At 47.5% G+C, this 14,887-nt stretch overlaps 1 protein-coding gene across 1 annotated transcript in view; it reads right to left on the reverse strand.

Annotated features, from left to right (window-relative positions):
* Window positions 1–7,414, reverse strand: part of HSPA12B (heat shock protein family A (Hsp70) member 12B) — a gene marked incomplete at its 5' end in the record, with an annotated part of 19,624 nt that extends 12,210 nt beyond the window's left edge. The window contains 6 exons of the mRNA XM_015827261.1: window positions 1,161–1,277; window positions 2,193–2,297; window positions 2,483–2,669; window positions 4,394–4,518; window positions 4,783–4,883; window positions 7,350–7,414. Coding sequence (XP_015682747.1) covers window positions 1,161–1,277; window positions 2,193–2,297; window positions 2,483–2,669; window positions 4,394–4,518; window positions 4,783–4,883; window positions 7,350–7,414 — 700 coding nt within the window. The remainder of the gene's footprint in view (window positions 1–1,160; window positions 1,278–2,192; window positions 2,298–2,482; window positions 2,670–4,393; window positions 4,519–4,782; window positions 4,884–7,349) is intronic.
* Window positions 7,415–14,887: the final 7,473 nt, after the last annotated feature.

The following is a 14,887-nucleotide window of genomic DNA, read 5'->3' on the forward strand; positions in this document are numbered from 1 at the left end:
CCCAAAGGAATCGTGGGAGCCGAAATGGACCCAGCAGAGTGGCATGATAGAATCCCGCCCGACTCCTCGGGGGCTCCGTCCCACCCAGAGAGCTACGGCAAAAGCGGTTGGGGGCTTTTGACAACAATGTGAGGCTCCTATGTAGGGTTTTTTCCCCCTTGCGGGGGTCTCCTTATGGGGGTTCTCCCCACCCCTTTCTGGGAAGGGAGGGGAACAAAAGGTAGATCTCCACCTGGGGTGGGACTTTGCCACTTGGCAGATGGCGAGATGGGTGGCATGAAAGAAAGAAAAGAAAAGAAAGGAAGGAAGGAAAGAAGGAAAGAGAAAGAAAAAAAGAAGAGAAAGGAAGGAAGGAAGAAAAAAAGAAAGAATAAAGAAAGAGAGAAAGAAAGAAAGAAAAAGAAAAAGAAAGAGGAAAGAAGGAAGAAGAAAGAAAGAAAGAAAGAAAGAAAGAAAGAAAGAGAAAGAAAGAAAGAAAGAAAGAAAGAGAAAGAAGGAAAGGAAGGAAGGAAGGAAGAAGAAAGAAAGAAAGAAAGAAAGAAAGAAAAAGAGAGAGAAAGAAAAAGAAAGAGAAAAAGAGAAAGAGAAAGAAAGAGAGAGAAAGAAAGGAAAGAAAGAAAGAAAGAAAGAGGGAGGGAGGAAGAAAGGAAGAAAGGAGAAAGAAAGAAGAAAGAAAAAGAAAAAGAAAGGAAAGAAGGAAGAAAGAAAGAAAGAGAGAAAGAGAAAGAAAGAAAGAAAGAAAGAAAGAGAAAGAAGGAAAGGAAGGAAGGAAGGAAGGAAGAAAGAAAGAAAAAAAGATGGAGGAGGAGAGAAAGAAAGAAAGAGAGAGAGAAAGAAAGAAAGAGAAAGAAAGGAAAGAAAGAAAGAAAAAGAAAAAAGAAAGAAGAAAGAAAGAAAGAAAAAGAAAGAAGAAAGAAAGAAAAAGAAAAAAGAAAGAAGAAAGAAAGAAAAAGAAAAAAGAAAGAAGAAAGAAAGAAAAAGAAAAAAGAAAGAAGAAAGAAAGAAAGAAAATAAAAAGAAAGAGAAAGAGAGAAAGAAAGGAAAGAAAGAAAGAGAGAGAGAGAGAAAGAAAAGAAAGAAAGAAAGAAAGAAAGAAAGAAAGAAAGAAAGAAAGAAAGAAAGAAAGAAAGAAAGAAAGAAAGAAACCCGGCCTTCCTCACCGAGTAGGCCGCTTCCCTCATGAACTGCTTGGCCGGCTGCTTCCAGATGGCGGGCACCGTGATCACCCACCGGATGGCATCGGCCACCGGCAAGGCCGGGCACTGGTCCTTCAGCTCCTGCAAGAGAGGAGGGTCACAGGGGGTCCCGGCTGCACAGCAGGGCCTAGAGGAAGTCTATCCCAACAGGGATGCTGGCTGGAGGTCCACTTTGGAGACCCCCGATTAACAATAAAGAGACAACTTCGATCTCCTCACAGAGTCCTTCTGGAAGGTTCTCTCTCTCCCTCCTTCTCTCCCTCCCTTATTCCTCCCTCCCTCCCTCCTTCCTGCCTTCCTTCCTTCTAGCCCCCTCCCTCCCTCCCTCCCTTCCCTCCTTCCTTCCTTATTTCCTCCCTTCCCTCCCTCCTTCCTTCCTTCCCTCCCTCCTTCCTTATTTCCTCCCTTCCCTCCCTCCTTCCTTCCTTCCTTCCTTCCCTCCTTCCTTCCTCTTTTCCTTCCTTCCTTCTTTCCTCCCTTCCTTCCCTCCCTCCTTCCTCCCTCCTTCCCATCTCTCCTTCCTTCCTTCCTCCCTTCCTCCCTCCTTCCCATCTGTCCTTCCTTCAACCCTCCTTCCTTCCTTCCTTCCTTCCTTCCTTCCCTCCTCCCTCCCTCCCTCCCTCCCTCCCTCCTTCCTTCCTTCCTTCTTTCCTCCCTTCCCTTCCTTCCTTCCCTTCTTCCTTCCTTCCTTCCTTCCTTCCCTCCTCCCTCCCTTCCTTTCTCCCTTTCTTTCCTCCCTCCCTTCTTCCTTCTTTCCTACCTTCCCTTCTTTCCTTCCTTCCTTCCTTCCTTCCCTTCCTTCCTTCCTTTCCCTCCTCCCTCCCTTCCTTTCTCCCTTCCTTTCCTCCCTCTCTCCTTCCTTCCTTCTTTCCTCCCTCCCTCCCTTCCTCCTTTCCTTCCTTCCTTCCTTCCTTCCTTCCTTCCTTCCTTCCCTCAGGTGACGTCTCCCCCCCCAACCCCTGGAGAAACGGGAGGTCTCCCCACTCCCTCCCTCACCTGCACGGCCTGCTGCCTGAAGAAGCGGAGGGCGTGGGCAAAGACCTCCAAGGCCGGCACCTTCTTCCCGTTCACGGCCCCCAGTTCGGTCTTCATGCTCAAATCCTGACATAAAAGAGAACCACCCAAAAGACTTTCAGGCCGGGCAGAAAACCAGACCGGTGACCTTGATGGAGACATGTAGGAACCCTTCACAGGCAGCCCTCCACTGACCACCACGGCGGAGGCCGACATTTCCATTGCTAGAGAGAGAGAGAGAAACCGCTGTTGTTTTACCCCATTTTACTCACCCGGGAACTGTGGATCTTCATTTTGAACTTCTCAAAGTAGAGCCAGTCGCGGGCTTCCTCCGGGTCCAGGTCGTGGTAATAGTCCCGGGCCGTGTAGCCAAAGCTGTGGAAGGCACCTTCCGGCGTCAAGAGAAGGCTGGTGGGGGTCTTCTGGTGGGCCACTCCGGGGTCTCCTCCTTCCCATTTCCTGCCAGGAAAAAAAAAAAATCCAAAGTGGGATTCATTCTCCCCACCTCGCAGGAAGGCTCCGGGGTCGGTCTGCTCTCTTCTGAAACGTGAACCCATCGGTCTGGATTTTTGTGCAAGTCGGGGGGGGGGGGGCTCGACTTGGAAGTTTGTCTGGTACCCCCCCAAAAAATTTTGCATGAAGGAATTTCATATTTAGAAAGCGGGCCCCTAGCTGTGTCTCTCCAATCTTGGCCCCTTGAAGAAGAGCTGTGGACTTCAACTCCCAGAATTCCCCAGCCAGCCGTGCAGAGTTAGAATAAGGGCCGTTTTGCTCCTTTGTGGCGATGTAATGATTCCAGGCTGATCCCTCTTTTAACTCCAGCCCTGACTCGGCCGGTCCTTCTCCTACGATCGCTCCGTGGAAGATTCAGCAAAATGTTTTATTGTTTCTTGATGGAGAGAAAATAAAATAGGATTTAAACACGATCGGTTTTTTTTTAAATTAATTTATCGCCTCTTCCCACGGGAGAGAAAAAGGGAAGAATTTAACGGCTGGTTTCCTTTGGTGACTTTTTCTATTTTTTTTTATTTATGCAGTGAATTTTTATGAAGCGACATCTCAGAACACCCAGGCCTTGGGTTTTTTTTTTAGAGATTTACATGTTGCTTTCGAGGCCATCTCATTTGTTCATTAAAAATGCCCAAATCCTGCTCTTCCTCCCTCATCCAATGGAAACACAGCTTCCAGGGACTAAACATTGGGTAGTCCTCAAGAAACACTCTAAAGCCCATACTCCAAAGCCATCAGTTAGGCAGGGAGATGGGTGCAATCTCTTGCAAACGCCTGGCAGGTGAGAGTTCCCTTCCTTCGCACAGGCCTTGCGCCTAAAAGAGAAGATCGTGAAAAACAAATATTCTCTGTTCATTCATGCGGGGAATATCCAGAGACCGTGTGCCAGCGATTGTGGAGGAGATCTGAAGAATAAAGGTCTCTCTGTGTTTAGGTGTGTATGTGAGAAATAGAGAGAGAAAGAAAGAAAGAAAAAGAAGAAAGTAAAAGAAAAAGAAACAGAGAGCAAGAGAGGGAGAAAGAGGGAAAGAGAGAAAGAAAAAGAGAGAAACAAAAGACAGGCAGAAAGGGAAAAAGAAAGAGCAAAAGAGAGACAAAGAAAGAGAAAAAGGAAAGAGAAAGAGAAAGAGAAAGAGAAGAGAGAGAGCAAGAGAGAGAGAGAGAGAGAGGGGGAAAGAGGGGAAAAGAGAGAGAGAAAAGAGAAACAAAGACAAACACAGAAAGAGAACAAAAGACAGGCAGAAAGGGAAAAAGAAAGAAAGAGAACAAAAGAGAGACAAAGAAAAAGAGAGAAAAGAGAAAGAGAAAGAGAGAGAGAAAGGGAAAAAGAGGGAAAGAGAGAGAGAAAGAAACAAAGAGGGAAAGAGAGAAATAAAGAGAAATAAAGACACAGAAAGAGAGCAAAAGAGGCAGAAAGGGAAAGAAAGAAAGAGAGCAAAAGAGAGACAAAGAAAGAGAGAGAGAAAGGAGAAAAGAGAGAAAGAGGGGAGAGGGAAAGAAAGAGAGAAAGGGAAAGAGAAAGAGAAAGAAAAAAAGAGAGAAACAAAGACAAAGAGAGAGAGAGAGAGAGAGAGAGAGAGAGAGAGAGAGAGAGAGAGAGAGAGAGAGAGAGAGAGAAAGAGAGAGAAGAGAAAAGGAGGAAGAGAGACCCTGCCTTCAGCCCCAGAGGGTACCTCATCATGTGCAGAGTCTCTGGGTCGCTGACGAAGCTGAAGGCGTAGCCGCTGGACGTGGTCCCGAAGTCGATGGCCACCACCACGCCGAAGGGAGCCGCCTCTCGCCTCCGGATCTCACTCCTCTGCAACACACAGGCCAGGATGCAGAGGACCCCCGGGTGCCGCATCCGGCCCCAGGGGCCCCAGTCTTGGTCCTAGAGCAGGGCGTCTAACCGCGGCCACTTTTCAGATGGGTGGACTTCGGTTCCCAGAATCCCCCAGCCAGCGCAGCTCCGGGCTTCAACACCACTTGGCAAGCCCACCCAGCACCCGTCTTACCCCCCTACTTTGGGGGGGGGGCTTTGACCAGATTTGGGTGGGTGGGGGACGACAAGGCTTCTGCTTACCGGTGACTGAGATGGGGTGAGGGGCGCAATGCTGCAGCTGTCGCTGTGGAGCCCGGGAGAACTCGGCGGAGACGGGGTACGGGACCGCTCCCCATTTGTCCCTGGTGAAGACGAAGGGAAGGGAAGAGGGGGGGCTTAGAAACAATCTTTCTCGTGGGAGAGTGACAGAGTTGGAATCCCAAAGGTGGTTTTCCAGGAGACAACTGGACTTCCTTTGTTTTCCTTTGAAGATGTTGCGCTTCTCATCCCAGAAGCTTCTTCCGCTCTGACTGGATGGTGGGGGAACAGAAAGATTTATACTCCTTGCAGACTGCTGGTCATTTGCCTTCTTTTAGAGAGTCGTTGAAGCCACCTGGAGGCTTATCTTTGTCTTCGGGGTCACCTAGGTGGTGCAAATGGGTGTGGGGCCTTCTTGGCATCCTTTCAACACTTCCAAGAAGGCTCCACCTCCATTTGCACCACCCAGGTGACCCCGAGGACACAGGTAAACCTCCAAGTGGCCTCAACGACTCTCCAAAAGGAGGCAAATGACCAGCTGTCTGCAAGGAGTATAAATCCTTCTATTCCCCACCATCCAGTCAGAACCTGAAGAAGCTTCTGGGATAGGAAGCAAAAGGTCTTCAAAGAAAAACAAAGAAGTCCAGTTGCCTCCTAAAAAAGCACCTTTGGGACAACCTTGACCTGGAGGACGGAGACTCTCCACAGGCAACAGAGTTGGAAGGGACCTCGGAGGTCTTCTAGTCCAACCCTAGTCGCCCAGTTGAGGAGAAATCTCATTAGACAACCGGGACTGGATTCTTCTCTACCGCCACCACCCCCACTTTTTCTTTCCAAGATTCAAGCAGTCCTCAATTTACCACCATCCCTTTTAGTGACCGTTCAAAGTTACGACAGCATTGCCAAAAAGCCACTTGGGCTCCTTTTTTCACGGCGGACATCTGTCGCAGGGCGAAAAACTCAAAACTAAAACATTCGGTGAACGACTCGTCTTTATGACGGTTGCATGATCCCCCTTTTGTGAACCTTCCCAGCTGGAAGGTTCTCCCCCCCCGCCGCCCCCCACCCGCCGCCCCCCACCCTCGGATCGGATTAAAAGCGTCCAGCCAATTTCGTCCAAAGAGCCACGCTTGAAAACCTTGCAGGGACGTCGTCGGAATGGACCTCGACCCAAACAAGAGGCGGACAGATTTAATGCCGGAGAGCGTGAAATGCCGGAAGGTTGGTCTCGCCCACGCAGGCAGGGTGGGATAGTTGGAGGCTCTGTGTGCCCCACATATGGTTCCCATTAAGGAGTCCAGCTAATTGCTTCCTCTCCCCCCCCCCCTCCAAGTCTCAATCTCCACCTCGGAGCAGCAGGGACGGTTCCTGGCTGACAGGCCCCAGCTGCGGTCCAAGATGGACAGAGAGGCCCATCCCCATGTTATCGGCCGACCTGGTGACGCCCGGTGATCCTGGGAGGAGGACCAGGACTCAGATGGGGAGTCTCCCCCCCCCCCATGGTGACTTTGCTGGCATATATAAGGAACGGTTGCTGGAATTGGGGATGTCTTGTTTAATGAAGAGAAGGACGAGGGGGGACAGGATAGCAGTCTTCCAGTATCTCAGGGGCTGCCCCAAAGAAGAGGGAGTCAAGCTATTCTCCAAAGCCCCTGAAGGCAGGACAAGAAGCAACGGATGGAAACTGACCAAGGAGAGAAGCAACCTAGAATTAAGCAGAAATTTCCTGACAGTGAGAACAATTAACCAGTGGAACTACCTGCCTCCAGAAGCGGTGAATGCTCCAACACTGGAAGTTTTTAAGAAGAGACTGGACAGCCATTTGTCCGAAATGGTATAGGGTTTCCTGCCTGAGCAGGGGGTTGGACTAGATGACCTCCAAGGTCCCTTCCAACTTTATTACTATTATTATTATTATTATTATTATTATTATTATTATTATTATTATTATTATTATTATTATGGATCATCGCACAGTCAGCCAGATGTTCAGACTGGATTTGGCATTTTGTCTACCTATCGAGTCCTTACCCAGGTTGTTGTTGTTGTTGTTGTTGTTGTTATAACAATACATGATAGCCGTATTCCAGTATTTGAGGGGCTACCACAAGGAAACAACGGATGGAAACTCGTCAAGGGGAGAAGCAACCTGGAATTAAGGGGAAATTTCCTAACAGCGAGGACAATTAACCCATGGAATGGCTGGCCACCAGAAGTTGTTGCTGCTCCATCACTGGAGGTTTTAGCAATGGTACAGGGTCTTCTGTGGAGCAGGGGGTTGGACTAGAAGACCTCCAAGGTCCCTTCCAGCTCTATTCCGATTGATTGGGGCAGATCCAAGATCTGGGGAGCTGTAACCTGCAAGTGATCCTGAGGGATCCCCTCTTCATAGCGGGGGTGGGGGAGTCGTCCATCTTGGCTACAACAATGTGGCTGGCCTGAGCAACATCCCAAGTCCCTTTCTGGGAAGCCCCTGACCCTGAGTCCAGCATTCTCCACGAGACCCTCACAATGTCCCCCACTACCCCATCCAGGATCAAACTGGGGATGTTGCATTTTTTTTTCCTTACCGATTTGCAGCGTATGCATTGTGGGAACCGCAAGGGTTGTGGACATCTTCAAATCACCCTCGTGCCTGAAAAACAGGGGGAACATATCAATCAGAATAGAGCTGGAAGGGGCCTTGGAGGCCTTCTAGTCCAACCCCCTGCTCAAGCAGGAGACCTTATATCAAGGGTCCCCAACCTTGGCCACTTTAAGGCCTGTGGACTTCAACTCCCAGAATTCCTGAGCCAGCATGGGGAACTGCGGCCTCTTTATGACTCGTGGATTTCAACTCCCAGAATTCCTGAGGCAGCTATGCTGAGGGGAAGGGAGAGGTTTCCAAGCTGAGCCATGCTGGCTCAGGAATTCTGGGAGTTGAAGTCCACGAGTCATAAAAGAGCGAAGGTTGCCTACCCCTGGCCTAGGCCTAGGCCGCTTTATGACTCGTGGACTTCAACTCCCAGAATTCCTCAGCCAGCCTGGCTCAGCTTGGAAACCTCTCCCTTTCCCCTCAGCATGGCTGGCTCAGGAATTCTGGGAGTTGAAGTCCACGAGTCATAAAAGAGCCAAGGTTGCCTACCTCTGGCCTAGGCCTAGGCCGCTTTATGACTCGTGGACTTCAACTCCCAGAATTCCTCAGCCAGCCTGGCTCAGCTTGGAAACCTCTCCCTTTCCCCTCAGCATGGCTGGCTCAGGAATTCTGGGAGTTGAAGTCCACCAGTCATGAAGGGGGCCATAGTTTCCACCATGCTGGCTCAGGAATTCTGGGAGTTGAAGTCCACGAGTCATAAAAGAGCCAAGGTTGCCTACCCCTGGTCTAGAATAACGACGAGAAATATCCTAAATGGATTGACACCGAAGACGCGACTGCACACGTGAAACAAAAACAAAATATTTAAGTGTGCAACTGTCTCTATTTGTGCTGCAGACTGATCAGCTTCACCTCCGCCATTTTAATCTCTGCCCTTCAGCAGTTGTCATTTTAATTCTTTTTTTCTCCTCTGCTTTGGTATCTGTTTTGAGCTGCTTCTCGTAGGGAGGCCCCAGAACAGCTATTTCCAACCACAAACACAATTCTGGAGATCACAATCGCACAAATGTTTTGACGGTACCTGTTGGTTACCTCCCTCATCTGTCCTTTTCCATCCATGGAACAAAGAGGGGCAAAAAAGGAGGATCTTTGTTTGCTATTTGTGGTTTTTTTTGCAGGCAGGGACTTCTTCAAAAAAGAAAAATCCAAATTACTTTTAAAGTAAGCGTTCACTTCCAGGTGAATTTATAATATTTCCATTTCAGAACTGATTTGCCCCAAATTACAGGTAGTCCTTGACTTACAAAAGTTCATTTAGCGACCGTCCCGTTAGAACAGCACTGAAAAAAGTGACTTAGGACCATTTTTCACACTTACGATCGTTTTATCATTACTATTTTATTTTATTTTATTATTTTTACTTATTATTTTATTTTATTTTTTAAAGTTTATTAAACTTCTGTGCTGCCCATCTCCCCTGATAATACAGGTGGTCCTCAACTTACGACAGTTCATTTAGTGGCCGCTCAAAGTTACGATGGCATTGAAAAAAAGCAATTTACGGCCGTTTTTCACACTTACAACCTTTGCAGCATCCCCCCCCCAGTCACGTGATCAAAATTCAGACTCTCGACCACTGACTCGCATTTACGACGGTCGCCGTGTCCCGGGAGGATCACGCGATCCCCTTTTGCGATCTTCCCACCTGCAAAGTCAACGGGGGGAAGCTGGAGTCACTTAACGACCGTGTGATTAATTGAGCCCCTGCAGTGATTCACTTAACAACTGAGGCGAGGAAGGTCGTAAAATGGGGCCAAACTCGCTGAACAAATGTTTCATTTAACAGCAGAAAATATCGGGCTCAATTGTGGTCGTACGTCGAGGACTGCCCGTACACGATTATCTTGGTTTTCAGCTTTTCTCTTCCATTTTTTTAAAATTGTTATGGTTTTCTAGCCCTTTTTTTTTTTTTACTTTTTACTCTACAGGTGGTCCTCAGCTTACGACCACAACGGAGCCCAACATGTCTGTTGTTAAGTGAGACATTTGTTAAATGGGCGTTGCCCCATTTTACGACCTTTCTTGCCACTGTTATTAAGTGAATCACCACAGCTGATAAGTTAATAACACGGTCGTTAAACGAATCCAGCTTCCCCCACTGACTTTGCTCGCCAGGAGGTCACAAAAGGGGACCACGTGACTCCCTGGGACATGGCGACCGTCATAAGTTTGAGTCAGCAGCCAAGCGTCTGAATTTTGATTACGTAACCGTGGAGGGGATGTAGCAAAGGTTGTAAGTGTGAAAAACGGCTGTAAATTGCTTTTTTCAATGTTGTCATAACTTTGAGCGGCTACTAAACAAACTGTCGTAAGTTGAGGACCACCTGTATTATCAGCCTCCCAGAGTTGCTGTGAGATGGGCAGCCTAGAAATTTAATAAACTTTAAAAAAATAAAATAAAATAAAATAATAAAGTAAAAATAAAATAAAATAAAATAGTAATAATAAAATAAAATAGCAATATAAAATAAAATAAAAAATACAATAAAAAAAATACAATGCAATAAAATAGTAATAATAAAATAAAATAAAATAGGTTTTCCTTCCTGAGCAGGGGGTTGGACTAGATGACCTCCAAGGTCCCTTCCAACTTTATTATTATTATTATTATTAAAATAAAATAAAATAAAATAGTAATAATAAAATAAAATAGTAATAAGTAAAATAAAAATTAATAAAATACAATAAAATAGTAATAATAAAATAAAATAAAATAAAATAAAATAAAATAGGGTTTCCTGCCTGAGCAGGGGGTTGGACTAGATGACCTCCAAGGTCCCTTCCAACTTTATTATTATTATTATTATTAAAATAAAAAATAAATTAAATTAAATTGATTTCAGATTCAAGGATCAGCCTTTCTATCTTGTCCAGAATCGACTTTCGTGCTCTGATTTATAAAAACAAGACCCACACCTTTTCTTAGTAAGTGCAGGAGAAATCAAGGCAGGCTTCTGTTCTCATAAAACCCACCAGCCTCTCTCCTTCCCTTGCGTTGGGCAAAAGAGAAAAGCGTAACACTCATTAATTAAGAGCGGCTTNGCTGAAAGGAGGACAGAAGCAGAATAACAGAGCAGGAAGGGACCTTGGAGGTCTTCTAGTCCAACCCCCTGCTGGAACAGGAGAACCGTTTACCATTCCGGAGAAAGGATCGAGAAGGGACTGGAAGAGAATGAGAAGAAATTGGACCGTTTGAGCTCAGTTAACAGTCCAGTCTGGGAGAAATATCAACAACCTAAGAGATGCAGATGATAAATATCAACAACCTAAGATATGCAGATGATACCGTTCTATTGGCAGAAAGTGAAGAGGAACTAAAGAGCCTCTTGATGCAGGTGAAGAAGGAGAGTGCAAAAGGTGGCTTGAAACTCAACATTAAGACAACCAAGATCATGGCATCCGGCCCTCTCAATTCCTGGCAAATAGATGGGGAAGAAATGGAGGTAGTGACCGATTTTATTTTCCTGGGCTCCAAGATCACCTCAGATGGGGACTGCAGTCAAGAAATTAAAAGATGCTTGCTCCTGGGGAGGAAAGCCATGGCAAATCTAGACAGCACACTCAAAAGCAGAGACGTCACCCTGCCAACAAAAGCGCGTACAGTCCAGGCCATGGTTTTCCCAGTTGCAATGTAGAGCTGTGAAAGTTGGACCATAAGAAAGGCTGAGCGACAAAGAACGGATGCCTTTGAACTCTGGTGCTGGAGAAGACTCCTGCGAGTCCCCTGGACTGCAAGGCGATCCAACCGTCAGTCCTAGAGGAGATCAACCCCGACTGCTCTTGAGAAGGCCAGATCCTGAAGTGGAAACTCAAGTCCTTTGGCCACCTAAGGAGAAGGAAGGACTCCCTGGAGAAGAGCCTGATGCTGGGAAAGATGGAGGGCAACAGAAGAAGAAGGGGACGACAGAGAAGGAGGTGGCTGGATGGGGTCACTGAAGCAGGAGGCGTGAGCTTCAATGGACTCCAGAAGATGGTAGAGGATAGGAAGGCCTGGAGGAACGTTGTCCATGGGGTCGCGATGGGTCGGACACGACTTCGCAACTAACAACAACAACAAGTTTAATGAAGAGAAGGACGAGGGGGGACATGATAGCAGTCTTCCAGTATCTCAGGGGCTGCCCCAAAGAACAGGGAGTCAAGCTATTCTCCAAAGTGCCTGAAGGCAGGAGAAGAAGCAACGGATGGAAACTCATCAAGGAGAGNGTCCATGGGGTCGCGATGGGTCGGACACGACTTCGCAACTAACAACAACAACAAGTTTAATGAAGAGAAGGACGAGGGGGGACATGATAGCAGTCTTCCAGTATCTCAGGGGCTGCCCCAAAGAACAGGGAGTCAAGCTATTCTCCAAAGTGCCTGAAGGCAGGAGAAGAAGCAACGGATGGAAACTCATCAAGGAGAGAAGCAACCTGGAACTAAGGAGAAATTTCCTGACAGTGAGAACAATTAACCAGTGGAACAACCTGCCTCCAGAATCTGTGAATGCTCCAACACTGGAAGTTTTCAAGAAGAGACTGGACAGCCATTTGTCTGAAGAGGTATAGGGTTTCCTGCCTGAGCAGGGGGTTGGACTAGATGACCTCCAGGGTCCCTTCCAACTTTATTATTATTATCATCATCATTATCATCATCATCATGAGAAGAAGAAGAGGACGACAGAGAAGGAGGTGGCTGGATGGAGTCACGGAAACAGTCGGCGTGAGCTTAGATGGACTCCAGAAGATGGTAGAGGACAGGAAGGCCTGGAGGAACGTTGTCCATGGGGTTGCGACAACAACAATAGTCCAGTCACCACCCTAGCCTTGCAGTGTTCAAACGCCACCCTTGCAAGCGCACAACTCTGGCTAGCTTTGCTCCTTCCTCCCCTGACCTTGGGGCAGCCTTCTCCCACACTTCTGCAAACAGAAAAGTCCAAAAGCATTTGACTTGCCACCGTGATGTCAAGGGGCAAATGCAAACTTATTTTGTATTTTCAGCCTGAGAGATCAAAGTGTCCTGCCGCAGGAGAAAAAGTTAGGTTGATTTAAACCACATGGTGCACCCAAGACCCTCTTCCTCACCCGTTGCCCTGAATCATGAATATTTATTTTCGTAGAGATTTTTCCACATCCAAAGGGCTCGTTTCTACACACACACACACACACACACACACACACACACACACACACACACACACACACTCCTCCCAACCTCTCTAAGAAACTGGCTGGGCAGCCAATAAGGTTTTGCAACAAGGCTGCAGAAGGAGAGGGCGAAACTTTTCTGGAGCAGGCAGCTGGGTTCCTTGGCCAAAGCATGGAGAGCCCTTGAGACTTATATGCCACTTCGCAGGGCTTCACAGCCCTCTCTAAGCGGTTTATAGAGTCAGCATATTTGCCCCCAACAATCTGGGTCTTTCTTTTACCGACCTCGCAAGGACGGAAGGCTGAGTCAACCTTGAGCCAGTCAGGATCGAACTCCTGGCAGAGGGCAGAGTCAGCCTGCAATCCTGCATTCTCACTGCTGCGCCATCACAGCTCATCTATCATCTATGATGATGGATGGATAGATAGATAGATAGATAGATAGATAGATAGATAGATAGATAGATAGATAGAAGATAGATAGATAGATAGATAGACAGATAGATGTTAGATAGATAGATAGATAGATAGATAGATAGATAGATAGATAGATAGATAGATAATAGATAGATGAATAGATAGAAGATAGATAGATAGATAGATAGATAGATAGATAATAGATAGATGAATAGATAGAAGATAGACAGACAGACAGACAGACAGAGATAGATAGTCACAGATCGAGTGAGATAGGGATGATAGATGATAAGCCTAGCAATAGCCCTTAGACTTATATACCGCTTCATAGTGATGTTAAAGTCCTCTCTAAGCGCTTTACTGAGTCAGCATATTTGCCCTCAACAAACTGGGTCCTCCTTTTACTGACCTCAGAAGGACGGAAGGCTGAATAAACCTGGATCGAACTGCCGGCAGTGGGCAGAGTCAGCCTGCAATGCTGCATTCTCACCACTGCGCCACCAGGGCTCTTTGCAGGCTTTCATGTGATGAGCGGGTGTAGAAATGCTGGGGGGAGGGTTTGAACCCCCTGGAATGATTGGGGTTGGAACCAGCTGTCTTATCTACTTGGACAGAGATGGGGAGCTGATGAGACTTAAAAGGACAGATGCTTCATCACTTCACTACGTCACAACCTCAGTGCGATGATCTCTCACATTACTCACTGGGACTGAAGATGTTACCTAGCTGGGTAACAAAAGGTCTGCAAGGAAACAACCAAGCTCAGAGAGCACCAAGGACCCCATAGTCCTCCTCCTCCTTCCATTCTTCTTCCTCCTCCTCCTCCCCTTCCTCCTCCTCCTCCTTCCTCCTTCTCCTCCTCTTCCTCCTCTTCCTCTTCTTCCTCCTTCCTCCTTCCTCCTCCTCCTTCCTCCTCTTCCTCCTCCTCCCCTTCTTCCTCCTCCTCTTCCTCCTCTTCCTCCCCCTCCTCTTCCTCCTCCCCTTCTTCTTCCTCCTCCTCCTCCTCCTCCTCCTCCTCCTCCTCCTCTCCACAAACCCCACTCCCTTCCCACACTGATAATGTTACCTAGCTGGGTCATGAAACGGCTGCAAGAAAACAACCAAGCCCAGAGGGAACCAAGGACCCCACAGTCCTCCTCCTCCTCCTCCTCCTCCTCCTCCCCCCTGCAAACCCTTTTTGCCCTGATGATGTTACCTAGCTGGGTGATGAAACGTCTGCAAGAAACCCACCGGGTCCAGGGAGCAGCAAGGACCCCCCAGTCCCACCCTGGGCTACCCATACCCTCTTCTGTGGATGGATGGTCAGTGGGCAGTCCTGGAGGAAGAGCAGGTCTTCTCCTCTGAGCCTCCTGCCTGGGCAGGATCCCGGCCAGCCTGTCTGAGCTGAGTCAGCTGATTAGAAGGGCTTTCATGTTCTCATCCTCCTGTTTATTTTCCCATTCCGTTCCTGGGTGCCGCCTGGCATGTTCTACTCTCTCAACCATAGGAGCGGCTGATGGAGGGTGAGGAGGGCCAGGTTGTTCCTGGGGGGATGAAGGTCAAGAGGCCCCCTTTGACGTTTCTTTCCCTCTCATTCCTTCTCACTGGGTGCCCTTGTAGAGAAGAAATGCTAGTGGCCCCTCCTGCGGTTTCATTGCATGGCTTGTGTGGAATGCGAAAGGGAGAATGGGAGAGAGAAAGAAAGGGGAGGGAAGGGGGGAGAAAGAAAGAAAGAAAGAAAGAAAGTGCAAGGAGGAGAGAGAGAAAGCAAGAAAGAGAGAAAGAAAGAAAGAAAGAAAGAAAGAAGAGAAAGAAAGAAGAAAGTAAGAAAGAAAAAAGAAAGAAGAGAGAGGAAAAGAAAAGAAAGTGCAAGGAGAGAGAGAGAAAGAAAGAAGAGAGAAAGTAAGAAAGAAAAAAGAAAGAGAGAGAAAAAGAAAGAAAGAGTGCAAGGAGA

Source organism: Protobothrops mucrosquamatus, unplaced genomic scaffold (assembly GCF_001527695.2).
Source record: "Protobothrops mucrosquamatus isolate PMUCROS unplaced genomic scaffold, P.Mucros_1.0 scaffold3583, whole genome shotgun sequence".
Classification (NCBI taxonomy): Eukaryota; Metazoa; Chordata; class Lepidosauria; order Squamata; family Viperidae; genus Protobothrops; species Protobothrops mucrosquamatus.